The sequence below is a fragment of the Pongo pygmaeus genome, chromosome 15 (assembly GCF_028885625.2).
Source record: "Pongo pygmaeus isolate AG05252 chromosome 15, NHGRI_mPonPyg2-v2.0_pri, whole genome shotgun sequence".
NCBI classification, from domain to species: Eukaryota; Metazoa; Chordata; class Mammalia; order Primates; family Hominidae; genus Pongo; species Pongo pygmaeus.
The window spans coordinates 54,301,412-54,318,804 of NC_072388.2; the positions used below are offsets into that span (position 1 = coordinate 54,301,412).

At 34.7% G+C, this 17,393-nt stretch overlaps 1 protein-coding gene across 33 annotated transcripts in view; it reads left to right on the forward strand.

Moving 5' to 3' along the window:
- The window catches only part of KTN1 (kinectin 1), a 103,260-nt gene that overhangs the window by 49,961 nt on the left and 35,906 nt on the right, over positions 1–17,393 (forward strand). For all 33 annotated transcript variants that reach the window (XR_008493738.2, XM_063651612.1, XM_054449116.2 and 30 more), the window contains 12 exons: positions 3,004–3,110; positions 4,295–4,427; positions 6,237–6,324; positions 6,975–7,141; positions 7,562–7,630; positions 8,973–9,010; positions 9,653–9,743; positions 10,107–10,175; positions 10,656–10,693; positions 10,850–10,931; positions 11,416–11,484; positions 16,591–16,625. Coding sequence is in view for 32 of the 33 variants with exons in the window: in XM_063651612.1 (XP_063507682.1) it covers positions 3,004–3,110; positions 4,295–4,427; positions 6,237–6,324; positions 6,975–7,141; positions 7,562–7,630; positions 8,973–9,010; positions 9,653–9,743; positions 10,107–10,175; positions 10,656–10,693; positions 10,850–10,931; positions 11,416–11,484; positions 16,591–16,625 (986 nt within the window). In the remaining variant the exon portion in view is untranslated. The remainder of the gene's footprint in view (positions 1–3,003; positions 3,111–4,294; positions 4,428–6,236; positions 6,325–6,974; positions 7,142–7,561; positions 7,631–8,972; positions 9,011–9,652; positions 9,744–10,106; positions 10,176–10,655; positions 10,694–10,849; positions 10,932–11,415; positions 11,485–16,590; positions 16,626–17,393) is intronic.

The following is a 17,393-nucleotide window of genomic DNA, read 5'->3' on the forward strand; positions in this document are numbered from 1 at the left end:
ACTCTGTGTCCTAAGTAAAACAACTTTTCTAGGTGGGAATGAGGTAGGGAGGCTGGATGCAGATAAATATGATGATAGAGATAAGTATTGGCGACTTTAGAGCAATGGTGATGGGAGGTAGAGAAGAAAAGGATTTGATAGGGAAGACTTTTTAGAAGTGATATCCAGACTGTGTTAAATCTTTTAAAACAATTAGGCATTATCAAGTAAGAGAGTAAAGAAATGGGCACTGAGGATAAGAGTTACTTGGTGTGATTTCTTAGTCCATCTCTGGAGGTGATAGTTCAGTGGGTATATTTTGGGACCCAGGATTCAGCTTTTTAATGAGTACACTCCAGGTGTACTCAGTACAGATTGTCTAGAGTAACTGCTCTATGAGAAATACAGTAAGAGTTGCGGTATTTGGGAATGAGGGCTGGAATGAAGAAGGGATATTGGAAGTAGATAGAGGCCCCATCTTAAAGGGCCTTGTATACCTGAAGACTGGGGAGCCAGTGAAGGAGTTTAAGCAACGCAGCAGTTGCTGGAATTATACTACTATTTTAAATTTTTACCTTGGTAGCTGTGGGGAGAGTGGAGCAAGGGATAGTTGGAACACTTTGCTAGAATTCAAGTCAAAGAACAAGGGCCTGAAATTAGATGTTGACAATGAGAGAATGAGTTTGAGTATACAAAGAGTTAGATAGGGCTTAGTGTTAGTGTGGAGGGGAGAAGTGATAGTGAAGAATGACTTCCAAGGTTTTGGCCTGAGTGATTTTGTCTGTTGTTGCTTCCTACCCTTTCACTTGTCTTCTGTCAGAAGGCTCAGTTTTTACAGTCTGTCTTTTGTATATATTTTCCATTTTCATGATCCTAGTTAGGACTAGACCAGTGAATTTTTTTTTCTTATTTTTAAAAAGATTGAAATATCTTTATTACTGCTAAAGAGGTTATTGAAGAATATGGCTTGGGTCTGCTTGCTTAGTGGTCATGTAATACCTTCCTTAATTTAACTTTCTTGACCAGTGACTTTTTGAAATTGTTACTTCCATCTGCTGGCTGATCCTTCAATTCAGAAGGTCTGTCATTACCTCAGATTTAATATATGTCTAAAACTCACCTATTGATCAGGTTGATAAATGTATATGTATGTGTATAAATACATATTTCTTCAGGCCAATCATGAGCAATGATGTTTTTAATATTTTGAGGCATTATTATCTTTATGCTTGAATCCTGTGACTTCTCTTTGCCTCGCTTAGGCTACAATTTGCTCTGAAATCTTAAAGACATTTTATTTCTATGGCCAGGTGCCATGGCTCATGTCTGTAATCCTAGCCGAGGTGGGAGGATCACTTGAACCCAGGAATTTGAGAACAGCCTGGGCAATATAGTGGGACCCCATTCTATAAAAAAATTAAAAAGTTTGCCAGGCATGGTGGCATGCCCATGGTCCCAGTTACTCAGGAGGCTGAGGTGGGAGGCTTGAGCCTGGAAGGTTGAGGTTGCAGTGAACCGTGATCACACTATTGCACTCCAGCCGGTGACAGGGTGAGACCCTGTCTCAAAAAACAAAAAACTCCAAACCTCTTTGTTTCTAGTTACTCTTGCATTCAATTCTTAGACATGTCTTTAGTTTATTATTACATACGAGGATAATTATGGCTGATATTAATAAGTTTGTCATTTTCATTCCATCTCGTATTTGGTACCAGATTTTTTTTTTTTGTAAAATATTGCTTTGATAATGTCACTAGTCTGCTAAAAATTTTAAAATATTCTTTGCTGCTTTCAGAGTCCCAATATTTTCCTCTGAAATGCCACTAATAGCAAAAAAGAAGTGAATGATGCTGTTTTCATGTTCTTACCCTATCCACTGCTTTTAGCATTTGTTTAACTCATTCCTTCATCTTCTCATCCCCCAGCAATTTGAGTTATTGAGGAACTGATTTTCCTAGCCTCAAGTGATCTTTTCTTCTTAATTCCTAATTCCTGTTAATTTGAAAATTAGTCAGATACTTGTAGCAGCATCTTTTGTTGAAGATGAAAGGTATTTAAGTGATTCATCCTGTTTTACTTGATTACTTACAGAGGTCAGGATATAGATTCCATATGATAACTTCTGTGAAAAATAGAAACGTATACCTTAATTTCTCTTAATAAGCAACAGTTTCTTTTGAAAGAATTATTAATAAGATTATTTCATATAAAAACATGTTCTTATGAGAATATAAGAGTCAGTGTGCTTTATCTTTAGATTCTTTAATCCAAAATTTAAAAATTAGAAGAAGAAAGTTAGAGTGGTGGTCGCCAGGGGCTGCAGGGAGAGGAATGGGAGTTATTTGTTAAAAAGGTGTAGAAGGTGTTTTACACAATGAAGAGAGTTATGGAGATGAATGGTGGTCATGATGACACAGCATTATGGATATATTTAATACCAGTGAACTGTATACTTAAAAATGGTTAGAATGGTATGTTTTATGTTATATGTATTTTATAATGTAAAAACTTGGAAAAAAAATTAAGAGGTCAGAATATTTTAGCAAGCAGGTTTTTGTGTTATCTGCATGATTATGGCTCATTTTGTAACTTAATATAAAGTGTATCAAACATATTTTCAGTTTTTAAACTTTGGCTTACTAAAGACTTTAAGAATATTACTAACATATAATTGACATAAGATCAGGACAAGCTTAATTCTATATGAATCTGTTTGGTAGGAAAGAAGTCCTAAATCATATTTAGTTCTGAAACATCATCTCTAAGCATGTTTATCTTGTATTTCAAATATGATAGCAGCTAGCATCTACTTGTATTCTTGAATGTGGTGACAGTTTGTATTTGATTTGCATTCATCACTAACAAAATGTAATTCTTTTAAATTTGTTTATATTTATTTGAGAAGAATGATTCAAACTTCATTCTATTGATGCTTTTTACATTCTTACTTTAATAAAGTTTATTTTAAAAGTTAGCTTTGACAGTCTTTGTTTTCTAAGTTTTATATGTGTAAAATAATTTTAGTTTCAGCAAGTTCGTGAGCAGATGGAGGCAGAGATAGCTCACTTGAAGCAGGAAAATGGTATACTGAGAGATGCTGTCAGCAACACTACAAATCAACTGGAAAGCAAGTATGTTTCCAAATACCTTATTTTTAATTGAATGGCAGAGTATTTTCTTGAATCATCAAAATATTAATAGTGTTTGATAGTAATTGGTTAGACTTTTGTTTTTTTACATTTGTTTCTAAAATGAGTTACTTTTAAAAACAATTCTCTTTTGCTTTGTGAAGAACTTCTTCAGTTATACATATGTAAACTATATATGTTATATTAACGTCATACTATTGTATACTTATACAAATACATTAATATATATCATATATTACATATTTATATAAACATGTATGTGTATATTATATATAAACTATGTAATAAATACTAGTACCACCAATGGAATGGTCTACAAGCTTATGAGTTTATAAGTTTTAAACCATCTGTCCCCTTTCACAGTAGCTCCCAAACTTCAGCATTCTGAAGAGTACCTGGCATTCTAATTAAAAAGTGTATTACCAAGTCCTCCCCTTAAAAGATTATGATTCACTGACTCTGAGGAAGAGCCCAGGAATCTACATATTAAGACACTTTCGGGCCGGGTGTGGTGGTTCACGCCTGTAATCCTGGCACTTTGGGAGGCCGAGGCAGGCGGATCACCTGAGGTTAGGAGTTCGAGACCAGCCTGGCCAATGTGGTGAAGCCCCCGTCTCTACTAAAAATACAAAAATTAGCTGGGCCTGGTGGCACGCACCTGTAATCTTAGCTACTCAGGAGACTTAGGAGAATCGCTTGAACCTGGGAGGCGAAGGTTGCAGTGAGCCCAGATTGCGCCACTGTACTCCAGCCTGGGCGACAGAGCCACACTCAGTCTCAAAAAAAGAGACACTTTCCTTGTGATTGTGATTGGCTCTGAGGACATACTTTGAGAAATAGTACCTTAAAGAGACTAGTAATACAGGAACACAGTACCCTGACTGATGTTTAATACGTTTTCAGAAGACCAGTTTGAAGGTGACACTATTTATGGTCATCCATTTTTCTTGATATTTTACAGTGATTTTAGAATTTGGATAACTCATTAGAATTATATAGGAATTACACAACTAAACTTTATTGTTAGTAGTCACTTGTGTTCTGTTTCAGTTGGGCTGTAAATGGAACTACTAGCTCAGCTCAGCAAAACTAACAAAGTATGTTTTGTTTATTTCTTATATATATTTGTAATAATGGAAGGCTCCTAATCCAGTTACTGTTTTCAGGCAGTCTGCAGAACTAAATAAACTACGCCAGGATTATGCTAGGTTGGTGAATGAGCTGACTGAGAAAACAGGAAAGCTGCAGCAAGAGGAAGTCCAAAAGAAGAATGCTGAGCAAGCAGCTACTCAGTTGAAGGTGATATATTCTCACCTTTATTTGTCATTTCATGAATAATATAGGCGTATTAGTTCGTTTTCATACTGGTATGAAGAACTGCCTGAGACTGGGTAAATTTTTAAGGAAAGAGGTTTAATTGACTCACGGTTCGACATGGCTGGGGAGGCCTTAGGAAATTTACAACCATGGCAGAAGGTGAAGAAGAAGCAAAGCATCTTCTTCACGAAGCAGCAGGAGGGAGAAATGCCGAGCGAAGGGGGAAGACTCCCTTATAAAACCATCAGATCTTGTGAGAACTCACTATCACAAGAACAGCATGGGGGAAACCATGCCTATGATTCAGTTACGTCCACGTGGTCTCTCCCTTTACACATGGAGATTATGAGGATTACAATTCAAGATGAGATTTGGCTGGGGAAACAATGCCTAACCATATCAGTAGGTATTTAATTTGATGACTTAAATGTGTATATAGGTTTGAAAAATATAGTTTTAAGCTTAATGGGACCTATAGTCTAAATGCTATGCCCTGATGAAAGAAAAAGAAGCATGTGCCCTTTTGAAAGAATTGAATGAATATAGGCTTGAATTTGAAGTTAAAGACTGTTTGAAGATATGGTAAATGATGTTAGTTGATTGACAGATATAAATTGTAGAATTTTACCTTATATATGGGGGTTAGGGTCTACATGTGTAGGGCAGAAATCATGTAGTTAAAAATTACCCTTAATACCACTTTATCACCCATAGCTTGGATTTTTCAGTAGGTCCAGTAGAACCTAGTTTTCTTCAGCACTGGAATAGGTAGTTTTTCCTTTGCTTCAGCATAAGACTAAGTAGTGTTCCAGTGGCTTGCACTCGACCCATGATGTACAAAAAATCACATACTGTATCTTTAGACGCCAGAGTGTCACTTGGTCCAGTCAGATGCTTATACTATGAAGAGATGCATGGCTTTGCTCAGGCTGACTGAGGGAGGAGCAGATTCATTTATCGCATTTTATATGCATTCTGAAGCATATGTACATTGGATAGAATGATGAGTATAATTCTCTATTCCTGCTTTTATTGAAGAGGAGATTTGTTGAAAGTATAGTTCAATTTGTGTAAGTTAAATGCTACCTCATTATAATAGATTCCTACCTAGGTCATTGATACAGTTGTACTTTGATACCAGTTCCAGAGTAGAAGTTAAAAAGGCTTCAAGAGTAATTGAATATGGAAAATAGTGTGAGTAACCTTTGTTTTTCTTAAGTCTTGTTGGGAGATTGATATAAGTATCCTTTCTTTTATTTAGTATTGATCTTGCTGGTGGGTTTACTGCTGGCATAGATATGGAAGTCTGTTCTCTGTGGAATATGGATAAATAAATGACATTAAAGATTATAGTCATGATTGGAGTGTTCTGTTATTAAAATACCTCAAAATAAGAATTTTTAGCTACTTAGATTTAGCAGTAAAGACACCATCCTGTCCTTCGGAAGCTTATCAGCTGAAGGAAGGTTAGTGGGAAACAGGGTATTGCTAATTGGATCAGATGTGTATAGTAGTAGCTGTCTTGATAGAAACTCAGCACAAATATTGAGTCTGAAATAATCTCCAGACTGTAAACCCTGTAATGTTGGAGGATAGGATGGCTATGGCTGATAAATAAATGGCTTTTAGACTGTGTGTATCTGCCTATCTTATTGAAATGTAGGAGACTAGTTGTAATAAGCAGTTTTATGATACAACAGTAAAGGTAGAGGATGCTTTTTTCCCCTCTTTTTCAAAGTAGAAATTCTGTGTTTGTGCTAATTTATCCTTTCTCCCTTTTAAAATATCAAGGTTCAACTACAAGAAGCTGAGAGAAGGTGGGAAGAAGTTCAGAGCTACATCAGGAAGAGAACAGCGGAACATGAGGCAGCACAGCAAGGTAAGGGAAAAAGGTATTCATGTAAACTTTGTATATAATTTTGGGTAAAATTGCCTCTCTTCCATCTGTGAAGAAAGTATAATTTGGCATTTTGGTTATAGCTCAATAAAAATAGCTTTTATACTTTCAGAATATCTTTCTTTGACATTTGTTAGGGTTTTAAAATAAGTTACCTACTAGCTTTGCCTGAAGCATTAAAGTTGCAGGCAAAATTATAGTACATGACAGGGTAATGGGATCCTGGCTGTGTGTTTCTTTTCTGTAGTTATTCTCTTTGGTTCTTTGGTTAATTCCTTTTTTTCCCCAAGAAAATACTTACTTCTTATTTTGAAGAGAAAAACAGAGCATTACCATCCCAAGTAGTTTACTTAAAACTGCCCATTTAATACATGCCAACTTTTACTCATTTACTCTTAATTTGATGGATCCATCTGGGAGATAATGGAGTACATGTTATGTGTATTGTTTATTTCTCTACTACTCCCTTTCTCCCATGAAACGCAAGTATAGCCTGCTACAGGAGCATGCAAGAATGGAAGCAGGAGAGATTCAAAGAAGGTTTTCTAGAGGAGAGAATGCCTACACTAAAGATGAGTATGAGTAACTAGGCAAAGAAAGAGACCTCTGTAAAATGTAATGTTTTATTACAGATTTACAGAGTAAATTTGTGGCCAAAGAAAATGAAGTACAGAGTCTGCATAGTAAGCTTACGGATACCTTGGTATCAAAACAACAGTTGGAGCAAAGACTAATGCAGTTAATGGAATCAGAGCAGAAAAGGGTGAACAAAGAAGAGTCTCTACAAATGCAGGTTCAGGTATTTTTTCTTCTTCTTTTTTTTTTTTTTTTTTTAAATACAGGTGGTCAGTTATTAGATCTGTGTGTCTAGAAGAGAGACTAAGGTCTACCTTATCCTAAATCTGATATGATGATGAATAAGTATAACTTTGTCTTTGAGCACTTGACACAATATGGTGTGTTTGAAGATGTGCTCACGCACAGTCTTAGGCTTTTTGTGTTAGATTAGGAATAGCACAAACATATCTTTAACTTCTGTCTTATAAGCTAACTCAGAATATCTAATCATTGTTTAAAATAATGCCTTTTGGAATCTAAGAATGCCTTAAAAAAAAAAGAAAGAAAAAGATAAACAGGTGTACCTGTAATACATTGTGTTCATATACATGGGGTTATTTATTAGCATGCTTTTTCTCTTTTTGGTTGCTATTTATGAAAGGATATTTTGGAGCAGAATGAGGCTTTGAAAGCTCAAATTCAGCAGTTCCATTCCCAGATAGCAGCCCAGGTAATGATGCTTTCTTATTGCTTATGATTAATAACTTTCAGCCATTTAAACACTCATCTGAATGTCTGTTGAGTGCCAATTACTGGATTAATAGCTGGGAGACTAGTCAATGAATCAACAAATGATAATCCTGAGTGCTAAACTCTTGCTAATTATGTACGGTGCTGAGGGAAAACACTAAGAAAAAAATCCATACCAACTAATTGGATGAGGGGAAGGTTAGAGAGCTTTTATTATACAAAAATGTCCCCAATCCTGTCACAAAACAAGGAGAGAGAATTGGCCAAATCCTATCTAGAATAGTGGCTTATGTATTACAGATGTTCATTAAATATCAGCTAGCTCTGGAAATCCTAATATATCAGCAGGGGGAGCAATATGGTAACCATAGATCACAGATTATATTTGCAAAATGATCAATTGAAAATTTGTACCTCAGTTTAGTGACTCAACCTTCCAAAGTTTTCAAGTGATAGTGTAAGACCTGTTATTCTTTAACGTGACATACACATCTTTATAAATAATATAAAGAAAATCAAATAAAAACAAGTTAAGTATTGTGAATTTTGAGCTTCAGTTTTTCAACTTGAAAATTCTGAGAGTTATTTGTAGCAAAAAGTATTGGCTTAGAAGTCTGACATTTCTGTATAAAAAGTGGTTTTAACATTAAAATTTTGTTTTTAAGGTTCAGAGAAGTTCAGACTCCCAAAGCTTTGACCATATAAATATATTTTTCCCAATTGCTTTATCTGTAGAAATTATAGTCTAGAGTAATTGAGGAAGAATTAATGCAGGAAAGGGTGCTGGTGTGGATGTGTATGTATATGTGAATTACCAACTCAAATTGAATAGTGATCTTTAGTTATCAGCTGAGAAGTAGCTCTAAAAAATTTATCAGGAGTTAAATACATAGAGGATGCTGTAAGAATCTTTTAAATAGTAAACATGAACATGGGTATTACTAAACTATATTAGTCATGGAATGGATAATTTTATTATTAAAAGTTGTTACTAAGGAGAAGAAACACAGGATGACAAATGGCCTTTCTGGCTGTTTTTCCTACTCATTTGTTGCTTGTCAATTATTTAGTTTCCAGGCCTGTCAACTTGTTTTATTCTAAATGTCTTGTGATATGTAATTCCTGACTACTGGCTGTTGGTGATCAAACTTGCTTTCAGAATGATAGTTACTTTTTATTGAACACTCACCATGGGCCAGATACTTTCATAACAATTTATATACATTAACTTCTCTTAAAATTTAAAGCTGTGTTATGATTATTGTATATCTTTAAAGCTTTCTCTTAAATACTTTTATGTTGACACTATTTTTCTTTCTTAGACCTCCGCTTCAGTTCTAGCAGAAGAATTACATAAAGTGTAAGCCTACCTTTTCACACTCTTATAATTGTGTAGTCACCACTAACTGATACTTGTTAGATGCAACACTTATGATTAGCTTTATACCTCTGACCTGTTCAGAAAATACTCTGAACTAGATTTGGAGCAACTTTTGCTTTTTTTTTTTTCCCTTTTTCCCATTAGTGAGTTGGGTCCCTAAACATTATATATTCTGCTTTTATTTATGTTTTTATTATAACAAGAGTTGGGGAGAGTTTCATTTGGGTGTTAGCAATTATGTGGAAGAGGTAATTGTTTAGAAAGTAGTGGAAGTAAATTAGTTTTTGTGTCTTATACCCCAAACAAAGTTATATGCTTTTTTTGTGCTGTATAATTTTGCATAGACGCTGATCACTTGAGTTCGGAAGATCTGAAATCTGGTTTTGACATTGCTAGCTTTAACAGATTAACCTCTTTTATCTCGAGTTTTAAAATAGGGTTATATATTTTAAGGAGTTATAGTAATGTGTATGACAGTTGTTAGTAAACTGAAAGGGGCTATAGAAATGGAAGGTATATGAGAACTACTGAAGTAAGGATGATGCTTTTTAAGGCTTTAAATCCTTTTGATTTGTGACTTCTTAATGTTTATTGAATGTACAAATGTCTTTCCTTCTAAAGGATTGCAGAAAAGGATAAGCAGATAAAACAGACTGAAGATTCTTTAGCAAATGAACGTGATCATTTAACAAGTAAAGAAGAGGAACTTAAGGTATAGTAATTCGTATAAATGGCTGCAATATTTTACAGAACTGAAATTTAAATTACTTTGAGCCACATAATCGGTAAGTGTATATGAAGAAAATAGTCTAGAATTCATTTGAAATAACTCTTTCTAAACTACAAAATCCTCTAGCTCTCTAGGAGGAAAAATTCAAAGGGCTTCTCTCATGTGATATAATTTACAATAATTTGATAGGAATATGCTAAATAACAGGAATTGGTGGTTTCTCTTTTCTATTTAGGAAATTTTGTAAGTTGAGACATTTGCTTAACTCTTTTGTAGAAAAGATGCTTTACAAACTTTAAAATCAATTGTATTAAGTATTTTAAATGCTATTTTTCCTTGTTCTAGGATATACAGAATATGAATTTCTTATTAAAAGCTGAAGTGCAGAAATTACAGGCCCTGGCAAATGAGCAGGTAGATCTTTATTGCTTTTGAGCATTGACCTCAGAATTTCAATTTGCGTATTCTTATTGTCATTGATATTGTGAGCCCCAATTTGATTGTGTAAGTAAAAAATATAATGGTTTCTTATCTTTGGCTGCATGATTTGATGTTACTATTTTTATGTTGAAATAAATGTTTGATCCAATGAATTAATCACTTCAAGATATCACAGGAGGCAGTTAAAATGATCTTACTATGCTGGTTTGTTTGAGTCTTTTATTTGAGCCATTCAAAAAGGATATACCTTTTTGTTAGTGTATATGAAGAATGGAAAATAGAATAAAAGAAGTAAAAAATATCGAACAGCAAAACATGTTGCAGAAGTATATGGTATTGCTGTAACTTCAAATATATGGAAATACAGCTTTTTAATATGTAAAAATTAGTGAAAAAAATAGTTTTGAGCACTTCCTGTGAAGTGATATCATTTTCTTCTCATTCCACACACAGGCTGCTGCTGCACATGAATTGGAGAAGATGCAACAAAGGTGACTAAAGTATTGTACATCTAGTCATTCATACATTTATGTTTAAGTATAATTGTTGCAGAAAATATTGCTGCTTATAACTGATAGTTGTGCCCATAATTCCTGTAGATTTTCTGAATGTATGAAGTATTTTAATTTTTTTTTTCACCCTCATAGTGTTTATATTAAAGATGATAAAATAAGATTGCTGGAAGAGCAACTACAACATGAAATTTCAAACAAAATGGAAGAATTTAAGGTGTGTGATTAAGCTTGTACACTCAGGTTTCTTAGAACAACCTTGTATACTTTTCAGTTGAGTGATTCCAGAAATACTACATTTTATATGAAGTCACTCTGAAACAATGTTTCTGTAGTTTATTAGGGGATTTATGCAAACCATGAATTTTATCATAGACTTTCCTCCTAGATTATCTGTTCTTTTAGTAGAGCTTAGAGGTTTATTTTTGGCCCCCAATCTTTTCTCAGCTGATAGATTCTATTTGGGACTGTCTTATTTGTCTCCACTGTTGGCTGTAGTTCTAGTTTCTGGTCATGGCCAACCAAGTGCTAGGGTGCATCTCTGTGTCCAGTGAAATTTGAGTTATGTCAGTATATAATTCACCTGTCACTTTGAGGACTGAAAGCTGAGATAAGGGTTTGATTGTTCAAAAACCCATTCAAATGATTGCTTTATTACCTTTTTTCTTAATAAAACAGTAAATTGAGATTCTTTCTTCCAGATTCTAAATGACCAAAACAAAGCATTAAAATCAGAAGTTCAGAAACTACAGACTCTTGTTTCTGAACAGGTAAGGCTTTTCCTAAATTACAAAGTAGAAATACTTGATACATAACAAGATCTGGTTCTTCTTATTTAGGTACCAAATTACTAACTGAGAAATTTTGCTTAAGCTTAGATATGTCTGTTATTGCCTTTCTATTCATCCTGTATCTAAATTCAGGAAATTTTTTTCTCCCTGAGATGAAGCTAATGCCAGTCTGCTCAAAAGCACATTCCAGAAAAACAAAAATGTGTAATAGGATGCATAAAAATAATTTCAGCCATTTTGATACATTTGACTTTCAGAATAAATGTCCTGCCTTAGACTTGGAGCCTCAGCTTTTTCTTTTAGGGAGCATGGTGTCTTTAAAGGTTGAAACTTATTACTAGCACTTAAAAGCAGTGTGATGTTGATCAAATAGCTTAACCTTTGTGACACCTCTCATTCCAAGCCTTTCACGTGGAGATTATATTTACACCATAAAGTTGTTAGATTTGAAAGGAGAAGCTTATGTGTGGTGCCTAGCCCAGTGCTTTGTTTATGGCAGGTATCTAAACCTTAATTCTTTTCCCTTAGAGTATTTATTTTATCCATCTCATCTTCATCCCCTGCCACCGTCACTATTCATTTCATATTTATAGCAAGGTATCAAAACTATAGCAGCTTTGAATAAGCATGGTTCCATAAATTAGAGCCCAATGGTATCTGTTCTCTGCCTATTCCTAAGTGCTGCCTTCATACTCTTCTTCTACGCAGCTCTTAGAATTACAATTTATTAATAACACAAACTCTTGATGACACATTAGAATAGAAGATTTGCGTTTGTTCCTAATATTAAGTTTTTGGATTGTACTTTTATTGGAAGCTGAAATGTAAAGCCATTGCGAATGATAGCACTTCTTTAGCGAATGCATGCGTTCTTTCATTTATTTTAAAATTCACATTTATGCAGATATTGAGCTGGTGTAAGTAGCTGTGCCTCTGGAAGTATTCTGTTAACTTGTCAAGAAATAATCAATTTATTCTACCTCCCCATATGATATTAAGTGCATTATTACATAGTCTTACTACTTACTTTGTATTTGCTTTACCCTTGTAAACTAAAGGTAATAGAAGAGACAATGCTGAAGGGATGATATTTAGTTTAAATGGCATTTAAGGCTTATTCTTTTTTTTTTTTTTTCCTTCTTGAGACAGTCTTCCTCTGTTGCCCAGGCTGGAGTTCAGTAGCACTATCTTGGCTCACTGTATCCTCCGCCTCCCAGATTAAAGCCATTCTCACGCCTCAGTCTCCTGAGTAGCTGGGACTACAGGCATATGCCACCATGCTCCGCTAATTTTTGTATTTTTAGCAGAGACGGGGTTTTGCAGTATTAGCCAGGCGGGTCTTGAATTCCTGGCCTTAAGTGATCTGCCTGCCTCGGCCTCCCAAAGTGCTGGGATTACAGATGTGAGCCACTGTGCCCAGCTAAGGCTTATTCTTGTCTTACTTCCTTTTCTAGTATAGCTTACAAAAAAGATATGATATCAATTATAAGATTTCTCTCTCCCCACCCTCCCTTACCATCTCTGAAATAAGAATGTATCTTGTAGTCTGTGGTTACAGTTTAGTTGTTTAGTTGGCAACATTTTTAATTTTTACTGTTAAATAGCAGTGGTGAGATATAACATTGGTGACTTGGATTAGATAAAATGTAATAGATTTTTGTGTGTGTGTTCTTACTTGGAAATGCAGAGTATAGTTTCTGTGTGTTAGTTACCAGGGATTTTTGAAATGCTGATACCAGTGTATGAAGTTTTAACCTTTCTAAAATTAACTTCATGGAGGTAAAACAAATGCTTAGAAACTTCTGAAACTGTCCTAGAATTCTTGTATTCTAGTAGTATCCAGGTGCTGGCGACTCTTATTTAAACAGAAAACTTTTGTTCTTTGCTAAAAATGGTATTTTCCATCATTAGATAAAAGTAAAACCACCAGCCTTAAATTTTTCTTTTCCTTTAAAATCATATAATACGTTGAGAAATGCCAGTGTAATACCTTATGTAAAATTCCCAATCATATTTATGAAAGTTAATATTATTGCTATCTTATTAAGTCAGCCTTTTATTATAATGTTTCTACGTACTTTTAGATGTTCTGTTAAAGTGACAACTTTTAATATGAGATGTGCTTTTGTTATGAAGAATAATTCACAGGATAAAATTTTATAGCCACATTTTTTGATTTATTTAAAAGAATTATTTGATAAGGGGGAAACTCATCTTGTGATACTAATTTAAGATCTTTGGGTAATTCTTAGAATTGTTCTTCTGACTCTGAGAGCTTTTTATTAATAGTCTAGAAAGCATATGACTGAGGTTTTGGTTATAGTTGTGACTTCTTTCATCTTGGCAGACAAAGAATCATTTTTGTGGCTTTTCCTCTAGTCGTTTTTATTGTTGTTCCTAGTGAAAGAAGAGAAAAGATTGGTATAATCTTAATTTCTGTCATTTCCACTTTTCTTTAACCCCTTTCTATCCCACAGTCAGAATTCCAAGTGACAGTTGAGAGATTGAACAGTTTAGTTATGTAAAAATTTCAGTCCTTTTACCCCATGGATTTTTATTCTGGAGGAAAAGATTGAGCGTATGAAAGCAGAAACCAATAATGGTGCCAAGTTGTTGTTTCTTCAGGTGTAGGAAGCAGAAAGACAACAGGTACCAAGTGAGTTAACCTGTTGATACCCTAAAGGAGGGAAGGCTGCATTTGGATTTAGGCTTGCAGATGGTCAGATAATGCAAATAAGTCATTTACTAATACTTCATTTACTCAGAATAAGACTTTTTTTTTTTTTTTTTTTTTTTGCTGTGGGAGAGCGCATTCTGACTTTTAGTGAAGGAGCAGCATGACTTATTTATTCTTATTCCAGTAGATTTTTAAGATTCAGTGATCAAGATTATTAAGTAAAAACTATAAGAAGTTTCTTCTTTTTGCCCTACTGCCTTGTTAAATTGTATTGCAGAAGAATATATTGTATATGGTGTAGTTTTGGAAATCATCTAGGGGAGGAAACAGTAGGATTGGATTAAACCAATAAAGTATGAAGTAAAGTAAAAATGTTGGAGGAGATGCAAACTAAGCTGGGTCAGTATTATGCATTAGAGTATTTGATGAGCTGAAGACCAAGAATACTTTCTAAACTGGAACTTCATTTAAAAAAATTCATCAAATACTTACTTACTAGTTGAGTATATGCTAGGTACTTACCTACATGCTGAGGTTATAGAGATGAATGAGACTTGATTCTTGCCCTCCTAATATGGAGATAGATGTGTTAAACAGAAAGTTATGGTGAATGAAGTTTCTGAACTCTGTGTATAGGTTTAGAGGAAGAGATAATGCATTCTGTTAATATTTGAAGGAGGTGGGGAGGTGACACAGGGAACAACTAAACCTGATTTTGAAAAATGAGCTTGAATTTGCCAAAGAGCTAAGAGACAGTCCAGGCTGAGGGAATACAATGTTCAAAGACATGACAGTGTGGCAAGATTGGCATATTCAGAGTATTGGTATATTGCAGAAGTATAAAATACAGGAAGGATGTAAGGAGTAGAGAAAGATTTGCTAAGACCTAATTATGAAGGGCTTTGTATGCTGTGTGAGGACCATGAACCTGATGCAGCATGTGGGTAAGCCACTGAAGAGTGTTGCAAGGGTAAATGAGCATTTAGCCTAAGATTTTAGAAAGAATATTCTGGTAGGCAGGAGTAACTAAAGGTACAATACAGTAAATGGTTAAGGTGCAGGTAACTTAGACTTAATAGTGTTATATCTTTTTGTGAGATGGCATTCATTGAAAATAAAGATGGACGAAAACCATCTTCATGAATGATTTAAAGGCTTAATGCATGATTTGTTTTTCATAGTATAAACCTGATTTAATGTACTTTTGACAACTCCTATTTCCCTTCTCATATTTGGATTATTTTTTCCCATTGGGAATTTTTTTCCTGTGCCTCCTACAAAACAATTCTTACGAACTAGAAGCAGAGAGAAGAATTAGGGTATTATGATACTTGAGATGAGTAAGCTGAGAGCCTAATCTTAGGCATTAAAGAGAAGGGTTTAATTTCATAAATATGTACAGAGTGGAATTTTAGGACTTGCATAGGGCAATGGAAAAATTAATATCATTTGTGAAAAATGATTGTAATAAGATTGGGAAAAACAAAAAAATGATTGGGAAAAAAAGTAAGAAACTAGCAAGATTGGCAAAGGGGTGCACAGAAGAGAGTGTTCTAGGAGAAAGACCCTAAATCTCTTTGGTCAGGCTGCTTGGCTGTCTGAAGATAAGGGAATACTGAGGGAGAAATCCCACTTTGGACATAAGATAAATTTTAACACTGGGGACTTGTGTGTGTACCAGGGGTTGCCGGGAGAAGTTTCAAAGGGGACTCATCTTACATGTCATGTTCCAATGCTTTATAAAGAGAATGTATTCCTGTTGCTTTTGCAGTTTACGATCAGTTTTAAAACATTTTATATCTTGATCTGGTTGGTAGTTACATAGTATCTATCTACCAAAATTCACTGAGCTGTGAACAGGATTTGTGCACTTGTCTATGTAAATGTACACCTTAGTATAGAAAAAAAAAATCAATTAAAAGAGCCCCTGTTTGTTTGTCTCTTTCTTTCTTTCTCTCTTTCTTTTCTTCCTTCCTTTTCTTTTCTTTTTCTTTTTCTCTTTCTCTCTCTTTCTCTTTCCTTCTCTTTTCTTCTTTCTTTTTTTTTGGACTCGTGAGGTCTTAGAGTCTGGGTTCTTTGTATTTGAAGAATTGAATTAATGTAAAGGAAGTGAGGCAGATTGTCTTAAGGTTATCTTTTCTAGTGATTAAGAGTTTTTTCATAAGATGCTAATTCATTTTACCAGCCCATTTTACACTACTACTTTTTCTGTGTCTCTTGTGTAGATGTATCTCTTTGTTTTGTGTTTTCTGAATTTTTTAATTATCAAGTCTTCAGATAAGTTATTGTCCTAAATTTTGTATCTATTTAATAAACCTAAACAATTTTCACAAAATTACATTTCTCATCTGGTTTTACTTCATGCAAATTTGGTAAAGTTAAACTTTTTTTGGTGATTTTTATTTTAGCCTAATAAAGATGTTGTGGAACAAATGGAAAAATGGTAAGAGTTTAGTTTTCTTTTTATATTTTGATGAATTACTTCTACCAAATTAACTACATTAATTAGAGTTTTAAAATTCTCTTTAAACTTTGTAATGGAAGAAATGTAGTATGCTGTTGATTTGGGATTACATTACCGTTTGTGGGTTTCACGTGTGGCAGTAATTTTACTTGTTAAGGCTAGCATGTAAGCATGAATTACTTGAGTATGTTTTACTTGTAAAGAGGAAGTATCCTCAGACCATGATCAAAGATTCCTAGAAACCTTTCTAGAATTAAAAGTTTATAAGAAATGATGGACAAACGAGTTGATCCATTTAAAATGATTAGAAATAATATCATTAACTGGCCGGGCGTGGTGGCTCACACCTGTAATCCTAGCACTTTGGGAGGCTGAGGTGGGTGGATCACCTGAGGTCAGGGGTTTGAAACCAACCTGGCCAACGTGGCAAACCCTGTCTATACCAAATGTACAAAATTAGCCAGGCATGGTGGTGCATGCCTGTAATCCCAGCTACTTGGGAGGCTGAGGCAGGAGAATCACTTGAACCTGGGAGGCAGAGGTTGCAGTGAGCCGAAATCGTGCCATTGCACTCCAGCCTGGGCAACAAGAGTGAAACTGTCTCAAAAAAAAAAAAATAAAAATAAAAAAGGCCAGGTGCTGTGGCTCACGCCTCTAATCCCCAGCACTTTGGGAGGCCAAGGCGGGTGAATCACGAGGTCAGGAGATCAAGACCATCCTGGCTAACACGGTGAAACCCCGTCTCTA